Source organism: Cuculus canorus, chromosome 24 (genome assembly GCF_017976375.1).
Source record: "Cuculus canorus isolate bCucCan1 chromosome 24, bCucCan1.pri, whole genome shotgun sequence".
NCBI lineage: Eukaryota > Metazoa > Chordata > Aves > Cuculiformes > Cuculidae > Cuculus > Cuculus canorus.
In genome coordinates this window covers 4,762,874-4,786,995 of record NC_071424.1, presented here as the reverse complement: position 1 = coordinate 4,786,995, position 24,122 = coordinate 4,762,874, and the positions used below count along the sequence as shown (strand labels likewise).

The 24,122-nt window shown below is 52.8% G+C and overlaps 1 protein-coding gene across 4 annotated transcripts in view; it reads right to left on the bottom strand.

The window, feature by feature from the left end:
- Positions 1 to 13,565, bottom strand: part of SCUBE3 (signal peptide, CUB domain and EGF like domain containing 3) — a 45,106-nt gene extending 31,541 nt beyond the window's left edge. For all 4 annotated transcript variants that reach the window (XR_008453522.1, XM_054087769.1, XM_054087770.1 and 1 more), the window contains exons 1-3: positions 13,094 to 13,565; positions 2,653 to 2,775; positions 1,336 to 1,461 (exon numbers count right to left, since the gene is read on the bottom strand). Coding sequence is in view for 3 of the 4 variants with exons in the window: in XM_054087769.1 (XP_053943744.1) it covers positions 1,336 to 1,461; positions 2,653 to 2,775; positions 13,094 to 13,178 (334 nt within the window). In the remaining variant the exon portion in view is untranslated. The remainder of the gene's footprint in view (positions 1 to 1,335; positions 1,462 to 2,652; positions 2,776 to 13,093) is intronic.
- Positions 13,566 to 24,122: the final 10,557 nt, after the last annotated feature.

Here is a 24,122-nt window from a genome sequence, read left to right as displayed (position 1 = left end):
CAGTGATGAGCTCATTAATGACCCCTCTGCAGACACTAATTAGAAAATAGCATGAGCTCCAGGCGGAGGGAAGGCGGGCGGCTCCGTGCCCTGGTGATCCCACCCGTGGGTGCCGCGGGAGGATGCTGGTGCCGAGGCGTTGGCAGCCCCAAGACTCTGCCGGGAGCTTTGGCTCTGTCGTGGCCGGATGGAGTTTGGGGCGGTGGGAAGTGGTGGGGAGGATGCGCGGCCACTCCGTAGGCAGATGTTGGGTTTGTCTTGGCCCAGGGATTATTTATCCAGTCCCTTCGCTGGTTCCCATCTCCACCGTATTTGCTATTAACTCATCTATTTTGGCAGGTGCAGGGCTGACCTCAAGCACCAGCGAAGCGGGTGGGTGAACCCCAACAGCCGGTCCTGCGCTCGGCAGAGGGGCAGAGCTGCCCTCCTGGCAGCAGGATGCGGCCACGGGGAGGCTGCGGCTTGTGCCCAGTATTCTGCCCCTGGACTCGGCACTGGTGAGGCCAAACCTCGAATCCTGTGCTCAGTTCTGGCCCCTCGCTCCAAGAAGGATGTTGAGGCTCTGGAGCGTGTCCAGAGAAGAGCAACGAAGCTGCGGAAGGGGCTGGAGAACAAATCTGAGGGACCTGGGGTTGTTTATCCTGGAGAAGAGGAGGCTGAGGGGAGACCTTGTTGTTCTCTATAATTACCTGGAAGGAGGTTGTGGAGAGGAGGGAGCTGGGCTCTTCTCCCCAGTGACAGGGGACAGGACAAGGGGGAATGGCCTCAAGCTGCTCCAGGAGAGGGTCAGACTGGATATCAGGAAAAAACCTTCCACAGAAAGGGTCATTGGGCACTGTCAGAGGCTGCACAGGGAGGGGGTTGAGTCCCCATCGCTGGAGGTATTTAAAAGACAGGTAGATGAGGTGCTCAGGGACACTGTTTAGTGGCAGATAGGAATGGTTGGACTCAACGATCCAAGAGGTCTTTTCCAACCTGATGATTCTATTATTCCCAAACCCAACAGCAGGAGAAAGGCTCCCAGTCTTGCCTGCCTACCCCAACTATGGATGGACCCACACAGCAAGTTTTCCTCCCAGCACAGAGCATCCTCCCTCGGCTTCACCCCTGTGCAATGGGGAGCAATCCTGTTCCAAGTGAACCATCGTGGCATGGGACATGTCTGCAGCCAGCTTGCTGCCCTGGGAGTGCCACTAGAATGAACCTGGGGGCATCAGGGCTCAGGAGATGCCCAGCAAAGAAAGCCAGTGGTCTGGTCGCAAGGTATAAGAGTTGCCAAGTTGCAGTGACACATCAGCATCCCACCCCAGCATGTGCCGGGGGCCCATCTCTCACCCAAGCAGTTGTGGCCATCATGCGCCAGGCGGAAGCCATCGTAGCAGGTACAGCGGTAGTTGCCGGGGATGTTCACGCACTCGTGGACGCAGCCCGCATTGTCTTCCCGCTCGCACTCATCGACATCTGCAGAGAGACGAGAGCAGGAGAGCTGCAAGTTGACTCTGCTGAGAACAGCCAACTCGCTGCTCCCCGTCTCCAGCTGATATTGCACCCAGGGGGCTCTACTCTCATTGTTTATTCCAGCAGGTCCTTCACTCTGTTATCACCTACGGCATCCCTCAACGCCCTGCAGAGCACCTCCTGTCCTCTCCAGCCTAGACCCTGGACTTCTATCTAACTTGACGTCTTAAAGCCTCGGCACTGCGCAGTGACCTGTTGGGTTCTCTGGGAATCACACAGGATTTCCCAGCAGTGGTGGGCAGAGCTGCCTGTCTCCATGGCGAAGCCTCGCTGTGCCCGGAGGGCGCTTTAATCCCTCTGCTGTTTGTACTCAGCCCACCCCAACCCTGGACCTACTCTGAGCAGAGACAGGAATTTTTCCCCTGCCCCATTCCTGCTTTCCTGGAGCCCTTTTTCCTTCCATGCCGCACTCAACTGCAGACATCTATATCCATGAATACCTGCATCAATGTCTATATCTACATCAACATCAGTGTCTAAATCAACATCAATGTCTATATCTACATCAACATCAATGTCTAAATCGACATCAATGTCTATATCTACATCAACATCAATGTCTAAATCAATATCAATCTATATCTACATCAACATCAATGTCTAAATCAATATCAATCTATATCTACATCAACATCAATGTCTAAATCAACATCAACGTCTAAATCAACATCAATGTCTATATCTACATCAACATCAATGTCTATGTCAACATCTACATCAATGTCTACACTAAATACATCTATAGCTCCGTCTCTTGTTTTTACACTTCTCATGTTTTATCTGCTAACACAGCTTTACAGCCTTTGGGTTGGAGATCCTGCAGTTAATAAAAGCTCAGCTTTGTCCAAACCAAGCCCAGCGGATGCTCCCAGGCTCAAGCAGCCCCAGTCTTGCAAACACAGCTCTTTGTGGAGCAGAAGACAGGGACAGTCACACTCCTCTCCATCCTCATGCACAGCAAAGTCAACAAGCCAGGGCTTTGGGGTAGAAAAGGGGAATAAAGGGATTGCAGTGGGCTGGGGTGAACAAGCAGCCTTTTTATAAGTGCAGGGGACATTGTTGGTGATCCCCAGCCTGTGTCCGACTTGTGGGTTGTCGGAGGGACTGTGGGCTGTCGGAAGGTAATGCCCCTACCTTTGCAGTGCTTCCCGTCTCCGGTATAGCCGGACTTGCAGATGCATTTGTAGGACTTGGGGGTGTTCTGGCAGATGGCATCGATGTGGCAGTTGTCGGTGCCTTCCACGCACTCGTCGACGTCTGCAAGGGGAGAGGTGAGGAGAGCGATGGGGAGAGCCGAGGGGAGATCTCCCCGTCTTCCCACGGGAGCCATCGCCCAAATACCCCTCTGGCTTTTCAACTCACATGTGAACTCAAGGGAGCAAAGCTGCTGCTTTGTTCCTTAGTGGCTTCACTCCATCCAGCCCTGATGCAACCGGTGATGGGCTCAGGATGGGCTGCTGGAGCAGCAGGCGCTCCCAAACAGCACTGCCATTTATCCATACCTATGTTGCTGAGACTCCGCTCAGGAGCCCGTAGCCCAGGCTGGAGCCAGCCCAGGCAGAGGTGAAAGACTCTGTCTCCAATTAACCATTTCCTGAACCGGCCAGTCACCCAAATAATCGTCATCGCTTTCTATTCTTAGGCACGGTGGAATGTGCATGAATTAGCAGGGACCGCACTACATAAACCTGGGAGCCGGGAGCAGGAGGGAGAACTAGGAAAAAAACCATCAAGGCTTCCTCAGGGGCACAGCCAAAAATTACATCCCCTCCATCCCCCTCAACTCTCTTCGGCAGGATGCAATGCCTCGGTGCCCCAGACATGGTGTCCAGAGCTTTGCAGGCAGGTGATATCCTCAAGCAGTGATGCTCAATGGTTTGCCATGGCACAAGGATGTGGGAGCAGAGGTTTTAGTGGTATCTGGGAAATAAAGAAGCCTCGAGCATGCGGGGCACAGGTTTATGAGCAAGGAGCTGCTCACCTGGTTGCTTTTTGCCCTCCCTGCGGAGACAGTGAGGGACATGGTTGGACTCGATGATCCAGTGGGTCCTTTCCAACCTGGTGGTTCTATGGTTTTATGGTTCTATGGAGTAGCCCGGTCCCCCTCTCTGGCTCCCAGAGCACCCCAGGCTCCCTGTTCTGGCTCCATGGGGGATGTCAGCACTGCTTCCAGGGCTGTTCACCTCCCGTAGAGATGGGAATGGTCCCTCCAACTTCCACAAAGAGGATCCTGAGGCTGCGAAGCTCTAAGTTGCTCTTAAAAAGCTGTTTTTCAGCAGCCCCAAGAACAGAAGTGCCCCGGGATGTCCCAAAAGACAGGAAACATCCTTGGAAGCTCTGCTGGGCTGGGAGCCACGGCCACGGGAGCACTGGCCTGAACCCTATCCCGGCCACCCCGGTGGGTTTTTCCCGGGAGACGTGAGTCACCCAGCTGAGGGGAAGGGGGGGGGAGAGAAAAGCTCTGCCTTTGCACCAGGGAGGCGGCACGTGCCTGCGCATTGTATAAATATTTACAGACCACATTCATATTTGCTATTTGACATTAGCCATGGCCCACGGCCACCACGGCCTCCCTTGGGCCATTAATCACCGGCTGGAAGCTGACCCACCACGGCGGAGACGATGCGTGGGGGACCATCACCCTGTTCCCGGCCGGCACCGTCGCCTCCAGCACTCATGGTCGTGGCCATGGTGTGGCTGTGCTGTGACCACCCCAGCACCCAGCAGCATCACCGGGGGTCCCGCAGGAGCTCAGGAGTACTCTCATCCTTCCAGGGAGATGAGCTTGGCTCAGGTTTGGTTCCTCCCTGACAAAACTTCACATTTAACCGCAAAACCCATCCCGCCCTGGGGCACGGCCACCCCACAGCACCCCTGACCCACCTGCAAAGGCTCCATCCTACAAACCAGAAAGCGTGTGCGAATAATCGCTGGCGGAAAAAAATCTGCAAAAGCCACAGGAATGCAGAGCTCGCTCCTTCCCAACCACGTTTTTAAGCTTAAAGAGCCTTTTGGCACAGGAGGAAGCGCTTCCATCGCTGGCAAGTGCCATTCAGCTTCACAACCTGCAATGGCTTCACCTCCGGCTCCAGCGTCCCTCACCGGGGCTCTTGGGCGCGTGGTGGGGAGGGATGCGGCCCTGGCCCAGGTTTGCCCAGAGCAGTGGTGGCTGCCCCATCCCTGGAGGGGTTCCAGGCCAGGTTGGATGGGGCTTGGAGCCCCTGATCCAGTGGGAGGTGTCCCTGCCCATGGCAGGGGGTTGGATGGGCTTTGAGGTCCCTTCCAACCCAAACTTATGATTCTATGAAATGCATGGAGGACATGGAGCACCCACCGCTTCCATGGGCAGGGATGGACACAGGGACTCAAAGCAATTCAGCCAACACTGAACCAACGATCGCCTGAATTTGCAAATCCTGGTCCTGAACCTGTGTGATTAGGAGCCCTCCCTTAGCTCTTTCCCCTCCAAGTTATAAATCACATCCTGAAGCTTTCAGTTGATGGCCTCCAAGTGAGAGAGCTGCCAGATCCCAGCACTCGAGGCACCCACCCTGCTATACAAGTGGGAACCAGCACCAAACTCTTCTTTTAACCAGAGCAGTGGGGGCTGCCCCATCCCTGGAGGTGTTCCAGGCCAGGTTGGATGGGGCTTGGAGCCCCTGATCCAGTGGGAGGTGTCCCTGCCCATGGCAGGGGGTGGAACTGGATGGGCTTTAAGGACTCTTCCAACCCAAACCGTTCCATGATTCAATGATTCTATCAAACAGTACCGACCATCTCTCAACCGCCATCTCCTTCCCCTAAAACCACACGGAAGGCGACACATCCATCACACATCACATCATTGACGTTTTCCCCTGCTTTTTGCCAGAAATCACGCTTTTTGAGGGGGAGTTTAATTTCTATTTCTTTTTCTTCCTGTGCCCTCAACCTCAAGACAATGAACAACGTCTGCTCGGGGCTGAACACAATGCCGTTTGCCTTTTCCACTCGCACATGTATTTTTTTTTTTTTCTCTATCATTTCTTTTTTTTCCATTCTGTAACTTCAAAAATGTCTCTAACTTTGGAAAGATTACACAGCAGCAAAAGTACAAAAGAAAACATTATAAATGTGCTACTCTGTAATTTTTCCAAAGCTGGAGACCTTCAGAAAGGTTACAGGATCAGGAAAAAAAAAGGGGGGAAATTTTGTGTGTGTGTGTGTGTGTGCACATGGTGTGTGGGAAGAGTGAATAAATACCCTCCTCAGCACCCCAGGAGCCATCCCGGGATTGGAAAAGATCCTAATTCCAGCATGCCAGCTCCTAAGAAGAAGCTTCTTTCAGAAATTATGTAATGAACTCTTTTAAAAAGCTCTCTAAACACCGAATTTTGGCACTTTTTATCAACGTAAGTAGCGTTTTCCCACGAAAGGGAAGGTTTGCCATCGGGACGGCTCACTTTTCCTGCAGGACAATTTTCTCCATCCAAAAAAAATGCCTGTGGCGGTACTGCAGGTGCTTCCAGCCACCACTGTGGCACGAGGGATTTCACGTTCAAGCCAAGCAAAGAGATTTTTTTCTTTTTAAAAATCCTTATTGATGTTCCCAGCCCTCGTTTATAGAATCATAGAATATTTTGGGTTGGAAGAGACCTTAAAGATCATCCAGTTCCAACCCCTCTGCCATGGACAGGGACACCTCCCACTGGCTCAGGCTGCCCAAAGCCCATCCAACCTGGCCTTGAACACCTCCAGGGATGGGGCAGCCACAACTTCCCTGGGCAACCTGTTCCACCTCTCTCATAGTGAAGAAATTCTTCCTTATTTCTAGTCTAGTTGCTCCTTGCTGGGGTGAGCCCTGCTTGTCCCCCTGCTTAGGGGGACCTTATGAAGTCCAAATTCCAAAGTCAAGTTGGGTTTTTTTGGGGCGGTTGCCAGCCAGGATCCTCTGCAGACCTGCACAAATAATCAAAGATGACCTTTTCCACCCAAAGTTGCCTGAAACGGGCCCAAATCACAGATAGATGAGGTGCTCCGGGACATGGTTTAGTGGCAGATAGGAATGGTTGGACTCAATGATCCAAGAGGTCTTTTCCAACCTCATGATTCTATGATGCATCGTACTCCAAATCCCCAAAACTTCAAGCAACCTGATCCAGCAGGAGGTGTCTCGTGGCAGGAAGGTTGGAACTGGATGGGCTTTGAGGTCCCTTCCGACCTAAATCATTCCATGGTTCTATAATTTTGCACGAAGTGAGGAACTTAACATTGACAAAGATACTCAATCCCTTTGGGAACCCAAGGTTTCGCCTACGCCCAATGGCCCCTGCTCTCTTCCCAACCCCACCTCCTCACCAGCCCCGCTTTGGGGCTAATTAGAGCTCATCAGAGGGCAAGAGTATCCTCGGCATCACCGTCATGCCGTGCCGGGGGTTTTGCGGCGAAGGGCAGGAGGCTGCGGCGCTCGCCCCGCGCCTCAGGCGATGTTTTTTATTCCGTTGTGGGTGGGATTTTCCAGCGCTGGCTGTTGGGCCCCGTTCCGCTCCAGCTGCAGCTTTATTCTCCATTTCAAAGGCAGCAGAGGCAGACGGTTTCAACGCCACTGCCATTTCGAGCGTGCCAAAAACAGAGGGGATCGCCAACCCTCCGGGACCGAGGAGGCAAAGAGCTTTGACCGAGGCAGTGGCGGAGCCCATGGGCACCCGGGTCCCACATTTGCATCCTGCCCTGCGGTGCCAAGAGCAACGGGATAAAGCAAAAACTCATATATTTTTAGAGCCCGAATTGAGGCTCTTTCCTTCCTTCCTTATATATTTTTAAAGTAAGACATAATACAAGATGGTTTTACCCCATAGGCTGAACGTCCCCATAAAATTGAGGAGGGGGATGAGACAGGGAAGAAAAACTCTGCCAGAAAACCCTTAAATAAACGAACCCACTGTCCTTTTTCTCTCTTCCGTGAGCACTTCAGCACTTTCTATCAAATTAATTTTATTCTTTATTTTTACATAGGCATCTATACCAACGGCCGGTCTGTATAGGGATGTGTGTGTAGCTGTTGGCAGCCACGCGGAGTTTCCACTTGGCCTTAATGCCAAATTAAAGCTTTATAACTTCAGTAGCTCTTTTGACCAGGGTATTAATAACCACCTCAGACACTCTGGTCCAGTTGATTAATCATTTGTTCGTCTGGAGAGTCCATGAGGGCGAGTTGCACTGTGCCGCGCCAGCACGGGGCACGGCTCTGGGCATCCCACCGGGAAGGGATGCACGCTGGGGGTGGTAAGAGGGGAGGAGGCTGCTCTGCGGGGTAACAAATCGGCCAAAGAGACGTCATTTGAACCCAAGATCCTAACTCAGGTGTCGGTTGGTTGCTGGGATGAGGGGGCAATGCCAGGGATGCTCTGCCAGAGGTCACTGGTAGAGTGTTCCAGTTGGGGCAGTGGGGATGTCTGCATCTCACCGTCTGATGCACCAGTCCCACTGCAGGAGCTCTACACCCCACACAGCCACCCGGCTCTCCCAGAAGCAGGTGAGACCCGGCAGACGCACCCAACAAATGATCATAGACTCATAGAATAGTTTGGGTTGGAAGGGACCTTAAAGATCATCCAGTTCCAACCTCCCTGCCATGGGCAGGGACACCTCCCACTGGATCAGGCTGCCCAAGGCCCATCCAACCTGGCCTTGAACACCTTGAATGATGGAGCGTGGATGAAAGATGAGGAACCACAAGTTGCAGTGAGGAAATGGGAGGCTCCCCAGACTGGTGCCCCCATTGCCCCACGCCCAGACGCTGCTCTGCACCTTTTGCCTCAGGTTTTTAATTCCCCTAAACACGCAGTCCCCCTGAAGGTTTTTTTTCCCCCCTTATTGACACTTCCCACTCCCACAGGGCCAGAGTTGGGTTGAGCTCCCCATCTCCTGCACCAGCCTGGGTCATCCTGATGGATCCCAGATCCCTCTCCAGACCTGACAGCTTCACCAGCTTGCCAAGTCCCCCTCCATCCCCATCCCACCTCCTTGTGCCAACCCCACTTGCTTCAGCCCAATTCAGCCACGATTTCTCCAAGTAAGCTTTGATGCTCCACACCAACATCATGTTCACCTCCCTGGAGAACTGTTGGTCCTTGGGCTTTTCAGGTTGACCAAGCCTTGCCATAGAAACACGCGTGCCTTTGGTTTCTGCTTCGCTAGCATCAACTGCAAGATCTCCAGTGGGGAAGACAGCCTTGCCGGAACATGACCAGCCACGCTTTCTCCAGCACCATGAGACAGAGCAAACTTTATTTGCCATCCCAGGCTTCTCCTAAAGCCTCTCGGGGGACTTATAATTTTGAAAGTGAAGGTTAAGGTTATTCATGCATATTTTTTTCCTAAATGGATTACTCCGCTGCAACCGTCTGCAAAGGAAAAATCTATATAAAAATGAAAGGAGGAAAAATAAAACCTCCGGAGCAGTTTGGAGACAGCAATACATCTCCGCGTTGGAAGACTCGGGGTGTCTGAATATTTATACTCCTGTTGGCAGTTACAAAAAAACTCTTCTTCCCTCCTTCCTACCCCCTTTTTAATCTCGGTACAGGCATGTTAGATGCCTTCAAAGATCTCCTTTGAACTGCTGTATGTTGAAATGTTTACAGTTTTACATTTCATATTTCAGAGGGGTGGAGGGGACAGGCACAACAGTCGCACACTGTGAATGCAGGAGAAGGAGGAAAGCGGAGGCCAAGGGGGAGGAGGTTGGGCAGAGGTGGGAGGGGGATCGGACAGCATCTCTAGGCTGCAATTGGAAAATTTTATACTGCTAAAAAAGAAATTAAACGTCCTCCCTGGTGGTGGAGGTTCTGCAGGTGCATCTCCATCAAACCCAGCCCTTTGTGAGGGAAGATCTGTCCCAGGGCAGTCGCACGGCACCGGCGCACATGGCTTGGTGGGAACATCGAGCTGGTCTGGGGCCACGATCCCACTCAGGACCCAACGCTGGGTGGGTGATGGGAACATCAAGCTGGTCTGGGGCCACGATCCCACTCAGGACCCAACGCTGGGTGGGTGGTGGGAACATCAAGCTGGTCTGGGGTCACAATCCCACTCAGGACCCAACGCTTGGTGGGTGATGGGAACATCAAGCTGGTCCGGGGCCATAATCCAACTCAGGACCCCACGTTCTGGGTGGGTGGTGGGACCGTCAAGCTGGTCTGGGGCCACAATCCCACTCAGGACCCCACGTTCTGGTTGGGTGGTGGGAACATCGAGCTGGTCTGGGGTCACAATCCCACTCAGGACCCAACGCTGGGTGGGTGGTGGGAATATCAAGTTGGTCTGGGGCCACGATCCCACTCAGGACCCCACGTTCCGGGTGGGTGGTGGGAACATCAAGCTGGTCTGGGCCACGATCCCACTCAGGACCCCACGTTCTGGGTGGATGGTGGGAATATCAAGCTGGTCTGGGGCCACGATCCCACTCAGGACCCCACGCTGGGTGGGTGGTGGGAACATCAAGCTGGTCTGGGGCCACAATCCCACTCAGGACCCCACGCTGGGTGGGTGGTGGGAATATCAAGCTGGTCTGGGGCCACGATCCCACTCAGGACCCCACGCTGGGTGGGTGGTGGGAACATCAAGCTGGTCTGGGGCCACGATCCCACTCAGGACCCCACGCTGGGTGGGTGGTGGGAATATCAAGCTGGTCTGGGGCCACAATCCCACTCAGGACCCCACGTTCCGGGTGGGTGGTGGGAACATCAAGCTGGTCTGGGGCCACGATCCCACTCAGGACCCAACGCTGGGTGGGTGGTGGGGGCTGCAGGAACACCAGCATCTGCAAATTAGGGTGCTGGGTGCCCTCAGAGAGATGCTGCATCTCCCTCCCAGCCCCACTCCCTCAGCAGCATCCGAGGGGACAGGCAATAAAGGTGGTGAATCCTGTGCTGTGTCTTCAGGTTTTGGGGTGCTGCCAGAGGAGAGCAGCGAGGCTGTGGCCAAGCACTCCCGGGTGTAAATCTGCCAGCCTTGGGGTTCCATCCTCCCCAGGGTGAAACTGGGGAATGATACCCGTAGACGATGGGCGAGGGCAGCACTCCGCTGTGAGTAGGAGTTCAGGAGTCACTTTTCCGCCCGCCAGGCTGCTAGACAGACGGACAGACAACGGGATGAGACTGAGGGGGGCATTAACTGGTGGTCCAAAACCTGGGAGACCTGTGGGAACAGCAGCAGGTTGAGGCCATTCAGGCAGCTTGGCGTGGGGACCACAGGGAGACTTCAGCCCAGCTGAGTGCGTGTCGGGAGCCTCTCCAGGGTTACTTGGATTTATATTGTCAGTTCTCCTCTTGAAAGCTTCCCTAGCCCTTAAACTGACCCAATAAACCCAGCAGACAGCCAGGTCCTCTGGCAGACATCCTCCAGGCTTTGCGGCTCTGCTAAATCCTTCCTTCCCTACAGACTAAACTTTCCGGGGTAATTCAGCGAGAGGAATGAGCCAGCAAGCGCTGCGCAGGGCGCGATGTTATCGCAGCAAAACTAAGCCCATCCAACAGGAGAGGACAGTGTGTCCCAGGCTGTGACAGTCACCTGGCGAGGGTGGTTGGACCTCCAAAAGGGGCTTTGGTGGTGGCAGAGCGGTGATGGGTACCCCATCCTCAGGGATGCAGGAGGGATGCCCGCGGTTTCTCAGACACGTCCTGCTAAAACATGGCCCGAGCGCATGGGTGGCTTCCAAGAGCTCCGTGACACTTGTACACAGGGGAAAGCTAGCAATGGTGGGTTCCTTGGAAAACCACACTTTATATCTGCCTTTAGTGACATCAGGTCAGCGAGTTCAGCCTCATCCGAAAAGGACCGGGTCCACCTATGCTGAGAGCCCTTGTGTTCCCCAGCATCCCTGCAAGCACCAACCTTCATCCTTCTCCATCCACCTCCCCCCTTCCCACCCCGCGGAACCCCCCAGCAGCGGCTTTGAGGATTAACTCTCCATTCCAAGAGCCCCGAGGTCTGCTCAGTGCCTTGGCCGGGAGGAGCCAGCACCATCCTGGGCGTATGGCAAGGGATTTACCCCAGCACAGCATTGAGCTCACCTCTCTCCACCCCCACCCCACCCCACTCCTTCCCCGAAGGGATCTGTCAAGTCTCTACACGATGGAATTTTACTTTGCTATTTTAATGCAATTCTGGCTCGGGCTTAAATGGAACTGGAAACCAAAAGGCCTTAATAAATAAATATTATGATAAGAAATGAAAGCAATGCATACACTCAAGGTAATTTGGGGGGGGGGGGGGGATAAAAACCTAAACATTCCTTTCTAAGCCAAAATCATAAAGCTTTACGTGAAGCCAGACGCCTTCTTACTAAACCTTTGCCCTGGAAAATCTCCCCCGTGCTTGCCCAGCCCGTCCTCCTGAAAAGTTGCCTATTGTTTTAAGAACATTTTAAGCCAGATAAGACAATAGCCTTGAAATTCCTTCTAACTTTGTTGGTGACAGGGCTTAGGGTGACCACGCGTGTGGCTAAAATCCACCTCTTCCTAACTCCGACAAGAGATCTTTCATTCTATCCTGCGCTCCTCTATTTCGTTCACACCCTATTTAATCTTGCTCTACGCATAAACACGCAGATACTACAACAGCAAGAGCCAAAGCTGGTTTTGATAAATCTCGCACGACGTTAAGTTCTATAGAAAAAAAACAAACCAAACAAACCAACCCAACACCAAGAGATTGTACAGATAGTGGCTAACAGAGGAGGAAAAACCCCCTTCCAGACAGCCAACAGGATCACGCACATAGTGCTGTGTGTGTTTGGGTGTGCGCGCGCACTCCTGCGCGTGTGGAGAGAGAAAAATCCAAGCTAAATATAGAAAACCTTAGGTATAGACCATACGTAAAGCTACGTGTGTGCATTTGTGCAGGAAAAACTCGGGAGAGGTGGAAGAGGAAAGCCTGAAACTGGACGGAAACGTATATCCCATCATTATCAGAGATAGGGAAAGAGGTCCCGTGGTTTTCAGGCTTTGCTGTGTTCAGCTACATGAAGTTTTCCGCAGCCCCACACCCCTTTGAGCACAACATTTGAGATTCAACCCGCGCCTATGGAAAGCACACAACCGCGGATGCAGCCTCCCGGCGGTACAGATACCCACTCCGCCGTCCTTTCCCTCCCACCCAGCCCCAAACGAGCCTTCCTCACCCGCTCCATCAGCCCCATCACCCAAACGCTGGGACTCAAACTCCAGAAAAAACCCCCTCAAGCCCCTCCAAAATACATTTTCCCTCTGCTGGGTGCAAACTCCTTTGCTCACCGTCATTTTTTTGCCTCTGTACCCTTTTTGCCTTGAGATAAAGAGTCCGGAGCGAAACAAATAAAGTGTAAGAAACACAACTCGTTTCGAGAGTTTACAAAAACCCAACCAACCCCAAGCAAAGGCAGCAAGAATATCTCCAAGCAACATTTCCAATCCCTTCGCTATTTGTTGTTATTGCTGCTAATTTCTCCAGCCTGCACATAAAATCCCAGATCTAAAGAGGAGGAGGAGGAGGTCCGGCTGCCTGTACACACATCAAACAGCAAACATTTGAGCTGGGAAGATTTTTCTCTTACCTTGACCGGCTTTATTTGCCAGTGTGTTTCCAGAGTGGAGGAGAAAGCAAAGGATGGAAAATCCAGCAATCTGCAAAGCTCCCATTGCAATCCCAGTCTGCTTGGAGGAGTGGGGGGCAAGAAGAGGGGATTTCTAGTGCTTGAAAGGAAACAAGAGGCTGAGCATGCGAAGGGAAGGCAAGAAGAGGAAGGGGGTCTCTTCTTGCTGTGTGTGAGACTGAGGGAAGGAAGGGAAGTGGACTGATGGAAAAAGCTGCTCTGGGTTCAGTTTGGGGCTCTTGGTGTTGCTAAAGAGGAATGAGGGAAGGAGACCCAGGGCAGTTGGAGGAAAGTGGACTCTATCGCCCTCTCTCTGGCGGCTGCTCTGATCCCTTCTACTTCTCCTTCTTCTTTTTTTTTTCCTCCTTAAATAATCCCAGCCAATTCCAGTTTTGCAAGAGAGCAGCAGGAGCAGGAGCTGGAGGGGGGGAAGCAGGCGTCTTGCCCTGGTGCTGGGGACCTGAGAAAGGGGAGTGGAAAGGAGAGCCCCATCCAAGCAACGCCCTTTTTCTCCCAGCCTTTCTTTCTTTCTCTCTTTCTTTCTATTTGGCTTTGGTTACTCCTTCCCGGCTCCCCCCCTCGCACCCCCAAGGCTGGGCTTTGCCTGCAGGAATTTACAGTCTGCGCTGGAGGAGAAGGGCCAGTAGCCATGGAGACTGCTTCCCTGGGAGCAGGGAGGTCAGGCGGAGACCATGGGCGATCAATGCATCAATGCAAAGCCCCCTCGCAACCCCCAGACCCACCCTCGCAGCCCCTTGGTCAGCCCAGGGCTTGGGGTGGTGGTAAGGGAGAGGCGTATGGCATAGCAAAAAAGCCATGGGTGGAAAAGGGGAAGGAAAAATATATAGAGATAAGACAAAAAAAAAATAAAAGGGGGGAAAAAAAGAGTTTTCAGACAGCAGGACCCGTCTCGGAGGCTGTGGGAGAGTCTTGGGGGACTGGGACGGTGGAAAATTGGACTGGAGAGCAGCTCTGCTGTTTGCAAGGAAAAGGTGGGGAGGGGAGTCTGGAAATAAGGGTGGATAAGGGGAGAAAAAGACCTTTCTGAAATATTCAGGAGGAGTTTTTTCGCTTGCAGAAGCCTCTTGCAGGTGGGTCCCCTGAAGGCAGCATCCCAGGGGCAAACAGGGACCCTCTGCCTCCCTCCTCAACTGTCTTCTGCCCTGGGAGCTGCCAGCACCACCTCTCTTCTGGGGCGTTGCTGTTCCTTGGGTCAGGAGAGGCATCGCCAGCATGAGGAAATTGCAGTGGGAGATAAGCGTGAGAGCTGGGAGAGGGACCAGGAGAAAAGTGTGCTCTGATTCCACCTGTGCAGGGGGACACAGTCCCACAGCCCCAGTGGTCATCGGGCCATGAGGTCCTCTCAGCCGCTGCAGCTTCTTGTGTCCCCTTTTGTTGTAATAACCCTTAAAGACACAATAAAGGAGGCTGGAGGCAATGGAAAACATCCAGCCAAGCCAAGGCACCCACTGCCAGCTTGCTGCGGAGAGGAGGGCAGCGCCTGCAGCTGGGCAGGAGGATGCTGAGGTGTCCCTGGGTCTAGTTATGCTCTCCCTGCAAAGCCACGTAACCCTCAGGGTGCCTTCTTGGGACAAGGAGGAGGTTTGCAAGAGTAGTTCTGCTTTAGACAGGACAGACGCAGCACGCACAGAGACTCATCTGCACACAGGGTCTTCGCAAAGGCAGAGCCCAAGGCTGAGGCTCTCGCGTCCCATGGAGCCGTCCTGCACCCACACAGCTCTGCTTGCCAAGAGGTTGGGATCATAAACCCACATGGAGACCAATCCCTTCCAGCGAAGCAGGAGACCAGCATCAGCTGAAGGACGGACGCACAGACATGTCCAACACATCCAAAGCAAATCTTGCACGGTGTTTGCACAGCGGCTGCAGTTGAACCAAGAGTCTGGGTGACTCTCATCCGCCGGGCAAAGCAGCTTCCACACCACCAGAGTTTCTCAACAGGGACAACTGGCTCTGCCATAGCCCTTTGGATAAGAAATCCAGCAGAAAAGCACTCGCAGTGACACAACCAACTCAAATAACTCACAGCGCATCTTGCTATGCTGTAGTCAATCAAACTAGCAATGCAAAACCACCCCGGCAGAGCCGGGCTCCAGAGCAGCCCGGGGAGGCACAAAGGTGCCGGGAAAAAAGCTGTAAAGCTGTATTAAAGCTGTAAAGAATTTTATATATAGCAACAGGAAGGGAAAGGTGTCATTGTTGGGAGGTACTGGGAGAGGACCATGACCCACCAGTGGGAAAGTGCTATCCTGCTTGGCACTGCCACTGGAGGAGGCTCCTGGCTCTCAGTTTGTGCCAGGAGCTCTTGGGGACAAAGGCTGCTCCTCCTCACGTGCAGTGCTGAGCAGGAGGGGGCTTTGGTCCTTGCAGCCCACGTCCTGGCCCAAGCTGAGAATGTCGTTAGCGGGATGCCACCACCCTCCCATGAGCATCAGCTCGGCAGCTGTGGCACCACTTTTCTTTCTGGGCTGGGATTGGCCACGTAAACACGAATCTCCTTTACAGCTGTTGTAAGAGCAGAGTCAAAATGGAAACTCCGCTTGCTTCCCCCAGCGGATCCCTGTGCCCAGCTGCCACCCCTCAGAGCCGGCCACGCTCGCTTCCCATCCCGGCATCCTTTATCATCACAACTAGAGGAAAACTAAACAGTCCTCCTTTTTGTTCCTCTTTAACCTGTCTTCTAAATCTGGAGACCGATCTCAAGGCACAAGGGACAAGACCTTCAGCGATGTTGATTTATAACCAAGCTTCTAAATTACAGGTTTACGCATTAGTATAAACACCCATAAACCAGGCTTAAATACACAGCATCGTATGTAATCAAAACAGCCACGTGACGGCACGGGGAGATGAGCAAACTCCTCGCTCGTGCCCAGAGTTAAGCACTCCGAGTTAAAGCAGTTCCTTGCAGTGGTCAATCTTCCTCTTGGAGGCAGGTCCTTGGCTGATGGCAGCACCGTTTGCACCACAGGGAGCAAAGACCTGAGCTCCATGTACGCTCTCAACAGGGGTGCAAAGCGCCAAGGCGAAGGAGCAGGATTAGGATGGGCTGCTGATGTTCGGAAAATCCCTTAAACATCTATAATCTTGCTTTCTTCCAAAAGCACAGTGCCTCATTGAGCGGAAGAAGGGTCGAGGGATGTCCCACGCCGCGGTGCTCCTTTGAGCATAGGGCTGTCCCCCTGCTCAGCGTGCAGATGGGGAAAGTCAGGGGGATGGAGATTCCCAAGATCACGCAGGGAGTCTGGAGGAAGGGTTATGAATCACACTTAAATCGCTTGCACGACAGCCCAGTGCTTCAGCCCCGATGGCTCCTTACCAGCTCCTACTGCCGCTGCATGGGGCTGGCACGGATCCTTCCCTGCGATCCCTCTCCAAAGCCCTTCAAAGACATTGGGCCAACCCTGCCGGCTCGAGCTGAGAGTGCACGTGTGTGTCTCTATGTGTGTGTGCGTGCTTCGGGCAGGGAAGGAGGTGGCAGGACTCTCCTTCCCCGCTGCCTCCACTCCCCGCCGTGCACTTCTGGGCAAAATCCATTTGCTTTGGCTTCATGTAGGGCCGGAAGATTCAACCCATTGTGCTGCGGCGCTGAAGAGCCAGCGAGGAATTGTCAACCATGCTGAAACGGTTACATGGGGAGTAATGAAAATTTACTGCACCCTGCTCCAGTCCCTCGCCAAGGAATAAAAGCAAAAGATCACAACGGGCATTTTTTTAATTTGAAGCAAAATTAAAAAAAGGACGGATCCGCACTTAGAAAACAACAACCACATCCACAGATCAAAGCGCCCGTCCTCCTCTCATTCGGGTTTTTAAGAGGGTTCTGCAGCTACAGGGATGTTTACACAGGGAGAGAGATACATACATTGTGCTGTCTTGATGCTGCCTCTCCCCCCTTCATCTGGCAAAACATTCCCTGGGAGGCGATATGAGGTCATTCCCAGACCCTGCGTTTTTTCCCTCAAGCTGCAAGGCTTCGGGGCAAGAGGCAATTCATTTCCCATTAGCGCACACACACATTTGCACTTGGAACCTTCCCATGGATGTTTTGCTGAAGGAGCTCGGGATAGACAGGGACCAGCCTTTGCCAGCTTGGTTTTGCCTTCCCGGAGGGAATTCCAGCAGCTGGGGCTGCCGAGAGGGTCAGTGGCTCTGGCAAAGTCACTGGGAAGGGACGCGGAGCTGGGAGGCAGGCTGGCATCTTCTCCAGCCTTCTGCCCTTAATGTTTCTGTGGCTTCCACCACTTTTATTAGGAGAGGGGCTGAACGGCTCTGGGGAGCACTAATGGACTGTAAAATGCTTTTTTTCCCCTCTGCCTCCTTGGCTGGAGCCCAATTCCGAGCAGCGGTGAGCACCGCTCCGGCACTCGCTGGAGGACAGAGGTCGCGGGAACACTCTCCCTTCACCTCTCAGCATCAGCGCGTTGGTCCATTTGCTCCATGGGCAGCATCCACTTGGGCAAAGCAGACAAGTTCTGGCTTATGAACCACCCGGCGCTCTCTATGCGCGTGAAAAGAAAACTTTGAAACCAGACATTGCCATCCCCAACACAAATTTAATGCCATATGCTGTGAACAGAGCCACATCTTTAGCTCTGACCATGTGTGATGCTACAGCCAAAAGGGTTTCCTGAGGCTGTGCCAGAAGCTGCTGAGAAGCAACTGGCAGAAGCAAAACTCGCAGAAAGGATTAGGGATTGCAGCTATGAATCAGGCAGGAATACTGGAGGAAGAAGAGACCACGGTGGTGCCAAACAAGAGACTTCCCTTCCTTTGTGATCCATGAGGACCAGAAGCACAACCCTGCCAGTCCAGGGCAGGACCCATCCTCTTTGCTGCATCCAGGGATGCAGCTGGGATGAGCAATACTGGTCCCATACCCTGACGCTTCACGCGGGAAAGAGTTGGCTCAAGAAAACAGCAGCCGAGACATTTTGATGCCCCAGCGAGGGGTGTGGTCTAAAACTCAGAAGAGAATAGACTATTTTTAAAATCGGAGAGGAAAACATTGTTTTCCCAGTAATACTCCAACAGCCGCGGCTCGAGCCACTCGGGCAGTCCCCATCACCAGCTCCTGGCTACGTCTCTCCTTCCCCCAACCCACGATTTCATCAAGATGCCTCCAAGGGGGGTAAAAAAGCACTGAGTCTTACTAAATGTCTGCGTATCCCCCCATGACACCTTTTTTCCAGTGTCACGGAGCTTCTCCTAATGCTGCGTCCAGAGAAAGCCCTTGTTTGTAATTCCCAAGTCGCGGCAGGAGAAGGTGACACACGCTGAGGTGAGGTGACTTACTTGGCTTCACGGGGAAGGTCAATGGCAGCGCCAGGAATAGCCCCGTTCCCAGCTAACCACTAACCACACTTATCCCAGAATAAGGGTCCCTTTTTCCAGCTGAATTTATAACAGCTTTCCAAGTGACATAAGCTCTTACAGAAATAGGCAGGCTTTTATTCCAGAATAATTACTGGGAGATCATACTGGAGCGTGTAAAATTACACTGGTGGTGTTGCTGCTGGTGAGACGGACCCGGTGCTGCCGGCAGAGTTGCTGCACACTCCTTATGGCTTTTATCTCACCCTACACTTCCATGAGCTCATCTAAGTCCAGTGGCAGATCATTGGGGTGTAAGTGGAGGGGCTTTGGGTAGAAAGGGAAGGAATATATCACTCCTGAAAGCTCTGTTAATTCATAGAATCTTAGAATCATCAGGTTGGAAAAGACCTCTTGGATCATTGAGTCCAACCATTCCTATCTGCCACTAAACCATGTCCTTGAGCACCTCGTCTATATGTCTTTTCAATCCCTCCATGGATGGAGACTCCATCCCCTCCCTGTGCAGCCTCTGACAGTGCCCCATGACCCTTTCTGTGGAAGGTTTTTTCCTGCTGTCCAGTCTGACCCTCCCCTGGTGCAGCTTGATGCCATTCCCCTTGTCCTGTCCCCTGTCACCGGGGAGAAGAGCCCAGCTCCCTCCTCTCTCCAACCTCCTGTCAGGTGGTTGTAGAGAGCAATAAGGTCTCCTCTCAGCCTCCTCTTCTCCAGGATAAACAACCCCAGGTCCCTCAGCCGCTCCTCATAAAACTTGTTCTCCAGAAACTCTTACTGCTGTTGGAGTCAAAATAAGCATTTTGGGGTTCACTGCATGACACCTCAGACAGATTCAGCAACACCCTGTGCATCTGCATCAAGTTCATCGTGGCCCAAGATGATCCTAGGAACACCCAGGTTCATCCTGCTTTGGAGCATATGGTTTCTTTAAATGCATTTTATGTCCCACACAGGTAAAATCCACCTCAGAGTTGAGGCTGAGGCTGGAAATGCATTTCTGACATCAGCTGTTGGAACACACTGTACTCAATACCCTTCAACAGTCATAGAATGGTTTGGAAGGGACCTCAAAGCCCATCCAGTTCCACCCCCTGCCATGGGCAGGGACACCTCCCACTGGATCAGGGGCTCCGAGCCCCATCCAACCTGGCCTGGAACCCCTCCAGGGATGGGGCAGCCACCACTGCTCTGGGCAACATGCGCAAAATCCTCAAAAATGAAGAATTTCTTCCTCAGATCTCATTTGAATCTCCCTTCTGTCAGTTGAAAACCCTTCCCCCTCCTCCTGTCCCTGCACTCTCTGATCCAGAGCCCCTCCCCAGCTTTCCTGGAGCCCCTTTCAGCACTGAAAGCTGCTCTAAGGTCTCCCCACAGCCTTCTCTTCTCCAACTCTCTCAGCCTGTCCTTGTACAGGAGGTTCTCCAGCCCTTGGATCATCTCCGTGGCCTCCTCTGGACTGGTTCAAACAGATCCACGTCCTCCTTGTGCTGAGGACTCTAGACCTGGACGCAGGGCTCCAGGTGAGATCATAAACCCCCTGGATTTATCAGGTGTTGCTATGTCCATATATTGGACGAAAGCACCTTCTGCCGAGAGCAGGGCTGCCTGCTCTGCCTTCCCTCAATCCCAGGGCTGGAATGCTGCGAGAAGGCAAGGGTTAACTTGGTGACACCACTTTAACTCCAGGACGCAGATGTGTGTGTGTGTTTAAAAGTAGCACTTCTCTCCTTAAAATAGTTTATGAATCTCACTCGGGTATAAATCCAACACCCCCGAGCAGAAGGAGACCTATTAATTCCTGCGTTTTTTCACGCCGTAGTAAAGCAGCGATTTTACGTGCCCGCCTTGTGGACGATGTCAGTCATTTTCCCACTCGCATTTCCATCTCCGATTTAACAAGGCAGCAGTTTATTTCCAGGAGCCCCAGGCAGCCCCCAGCCAACTGCGTCAATATTTTGTTGCTTACACAAATGCCACCGTTTAAGTCAACACCGAGTTCGGGGTTGAGGGGAGGGGGGAATATGTTTTTATTTAAATCCAAAGGGCTCCTCGGGGATGATGTATGGAGAGCTCTTAAAATACTCCAGGCGATCTAAGCCTTTCCGAGCGGCTTACCTGGGCGCAGAGGCATCGCTTTAAAGGGTGACACACACTACTCGAGGGCACTGACCTGACCAAAGGCATTTGCTAATTAATTCTTTCTTCCAAGAGACTTAACTGCCTCTTGCCGTGGGAAACCAAGGCAAACGCCAGCCAAATCCAAAGCCCGTCAGAAAACACGGAGAGAGACCCTTCTTGACTGCAGAGAAGTTCAGAGCCGGTGCCAGCGGTGGAGAGCCGGCACGGGGCACCCGTCCAACCCAAGTTGGCCACTCTGCTTTCTCCCACAAGGTTCCTCAGTGTTGCTTTCAGGAGAGAAGATGAACGCAGATGGTTTGGCCAAGGTGGGGTCCTCACCTTCCTCAGCCCCCTCCTATGCTGCTGAATCATAGAATAGTTTGGGTTGGAAGGGACCTTAAAGATCACCCAGTTCCAACCCCTCTGCCATGGGCAGGGACACCTCCCACTGGCTCAGGCTGCCCAAAGCCCATCCAACCTGGCCTGGAACACCTCCAGGGATGGGGCAGCCACAGCTTCCCTGGACAACCTGGTCCAGGGCCTCTCCACCCTCGTGGTGAAGAAATTCCTCCTTACGTCCAGTCTAACTCTGCCCCTCTCCAGTTTATACCCATTCCCCCTCGTCCTATCCCCACAGCCTTTATGAACAGCCCCTCTCCAGATTTCCTGTAGCCCCTTCAGGTACTGGAAGGTCACTATAAGATCTCCTCTGAGCCTTCTCTTCTCCAGGCTGAACAACCCCAACTCTCTCAGCCTGTCCTTATACGGGAGGTGCTCCAGTCCTCGGATCATCCTTGTAGCCCTTTGTTTTGGGGTGTCTCTCCTGTGCTGCAGCAGGGCATGGGTTTACCCTGGCTGTTGGCTTGTTTGATGGATGCTCCTGCAGACCTCACTGTCCTGTTGTCTTCGGCGTGCTCTCCACAAAACCCTCACAGCTTTTCTGGTCCAGCATGAGCTCAGCACACTGGGTTCATTCCTCCACCTCAGCCTCCTGATGGACCCTCTCCCAGGCATGGCTCCTGAGCCATGGGGCTATCAAGGTTCCTTCAAGCACCTCCCTGCTTCTTCACCCACCAACAACCCCAAAACCTGAGTATTTTAACCCTGCAAAGAGCCAAGAGGTCTAACAAGACCCCAAGCCCAGCACAAGGCAGGGGACAAGGAGAACCCCCAGCACCACCAGCCAGGAAAACCCTCCAGGATCTCCACCGTGCTCCAACCCCAGAGCAGTTTCACACTAGAACAGAGCGGCCTTAGTGTGACAACAAGTCCTAAACACCCGAGGGCAGCTGGAAGTGAGATGTCATTATTATTTTTTTAAATTTAAAATGAACATCTTAACCTACAGGAAAGTAAACGTTCTTTTAGGATGGCCAAGAAAACCACGTTGGGATTTTCCAAATGGCTATGACTGACTGTTTATGAGCAGAGGCTTCCAAACGCAGAAATAAATGGCTCTCTCTCAGCAGGTTTTCCTTTCTATATTTACCCTCACCTGAAATGAACATTATTGCACACTGCAACATTTATTCCCTCTGATCAAGGGAGCAGGCGAAGAGACTAACCAGCCGCAACATGTCAAATAAATTGTTAATCTGCTGTTTGCACTGGGGCCTGGGGAGGAGGGAGTCCTCTGGTTTTTGGGCAGGGCCCAGGTCCCCATTACAACTTCCATTTCAGCTCGGTAGGAGAAGATCACTTCACTCACTGCTACTTCTGGCTGCTGAGAAGAAGAGCTTGGTCCTTCGTGGAGCCCATTCATCAGTCCTCAGCGGGTCTCCAGCTCCCTCTCTGTGGCACTCAAACCTCCTCGGTCACATGCAGGCGGCTCGTGGAGAGGGTCGCTATCCCCAAGGGGTGAAGGAACCACTCTCCAAGGTGCAAAAAGCCGCCTAAGGGTGCCCAAGAAGCCTTTTGGAAGGCATGAAAGAGCATCCAGATCCCAGGTGAATGCACAAGCGTGAGACAACCCTCTCCAACGCTCTGGGCTTTGTGATCCCCTTCCATGAGTCCCACACTGCATGTTTCTCTGCCTGTTCTCAAGGTGGAAAGACCCTATGGATGCAAAGGGCTAATCCTTCCCTGCAACAGGTCCCCAGCAGGCATGAGCATCCCTTGCTGACATGCACCATGGCCATAAAAGACCTAAAAGATCCTTCCTGAGAAGGGACCAGGGAGGCTGAGCCATTGCAAACCAAATCTTACCGCGAGGCCAGCCACTCAGCTGTAAAATCTCTCCTAATCCCAACCCTGGGGAAGGGAGAGGACAGAGAGATCACCTGCTTCTCCAGGACGTCGCCCACATCACATGGGTCCCTGGGTCATGCTCACACCCACCACCACCTTCAAATCTGGGCTTGACCTCCAATTTACCTTCAAGTTCACTAAGTAATCGCGCCAACTGTCTTGGCACGCCAGCCGAAAAGGGGACTCGTATTGCTCCAGAGTAGAACAGCGAGATGAATCCTCGTCAACAGGGGAAGCCAAACAGTCGTTAGGCTACTTGAATGCCACTGAGCACCCTCAGAGGGTTGGATTTGGGCAGCGAGGCTAAAACCAACCCTTGCTCTGATCGCAGGGCTCACACACATTCAACAGGAGAAAGAACCTGGCTTTTTATTTTTTTCTCTCCAACTCAAACTTTTCACTTTTGGGAAAGTCCGTCCTCATCACAAGAGTTGAGTAAACCCTTCCCCAGCCAGCTCTTTCGAAAAGCATTTGTGTTAATCCAGATTAACAAACATAAAGCAATTTAGATAAACCGCATTAAGCCAAAACCACCTTTGAACTTTTTTCTTTTTTTTTTTTTTGGATCAAAATCCCTCCCCGAGCGCTGTGTGTGGTTTGCACCCCCCACCCCACACTCCCCCCTGTACCACAGCATCGCCAGAGCTGAGCTCTCCGTAGAGTGATAATTAAGTGAAGTCAGTGAATACAAAGATTACCCAGAGCACTGGTAGCAAAGCAGCAACATGTACGTGGACCCTAAAATTGATTCTGTGTCCAGGGCTGTCCAATGGGATCATAGAATCATAGAATCATCAGGTTGGAAAAGACCTCTTGGATCATTGAGTCCAACCATTCCTATCAACCACTAAACCATGTCCTTGAGCACCTCATCTACCCGTCTTTTAAACCCTCCAGGGATGGGGACTCCACCTCCTCCCTGTGCAGCCTCTGACAGTGCCCCATGGCCGTTTCTGTGGAATGTTTTTTCCTGATGTCCAGTCTGACCCTCCCCTGGCGGAGCTTCAGGCCATTCCCCCTTGTCCTGTCCCCTGTCACTGGGGAGAAGAGCCCAGCTCCCTCCTCTCCACAACGTCCTTTCAGGCAGTTGTAGAGAGCAATAAGGTCTCCCCTCAGCCTCCTCTTCTCAAGGCTCTCTCAGCCGCTCCTCGTCAGACGTTCTCCAGCCCCTCAGCAGCTTCGTTGCTCTTCTCTGGACACTCTCCAGAGCCTCAACATCCTTCTTGTGGTGAGGGGCCCAGAACCGAACACAGGATTCGAGATGTGGTCTCAG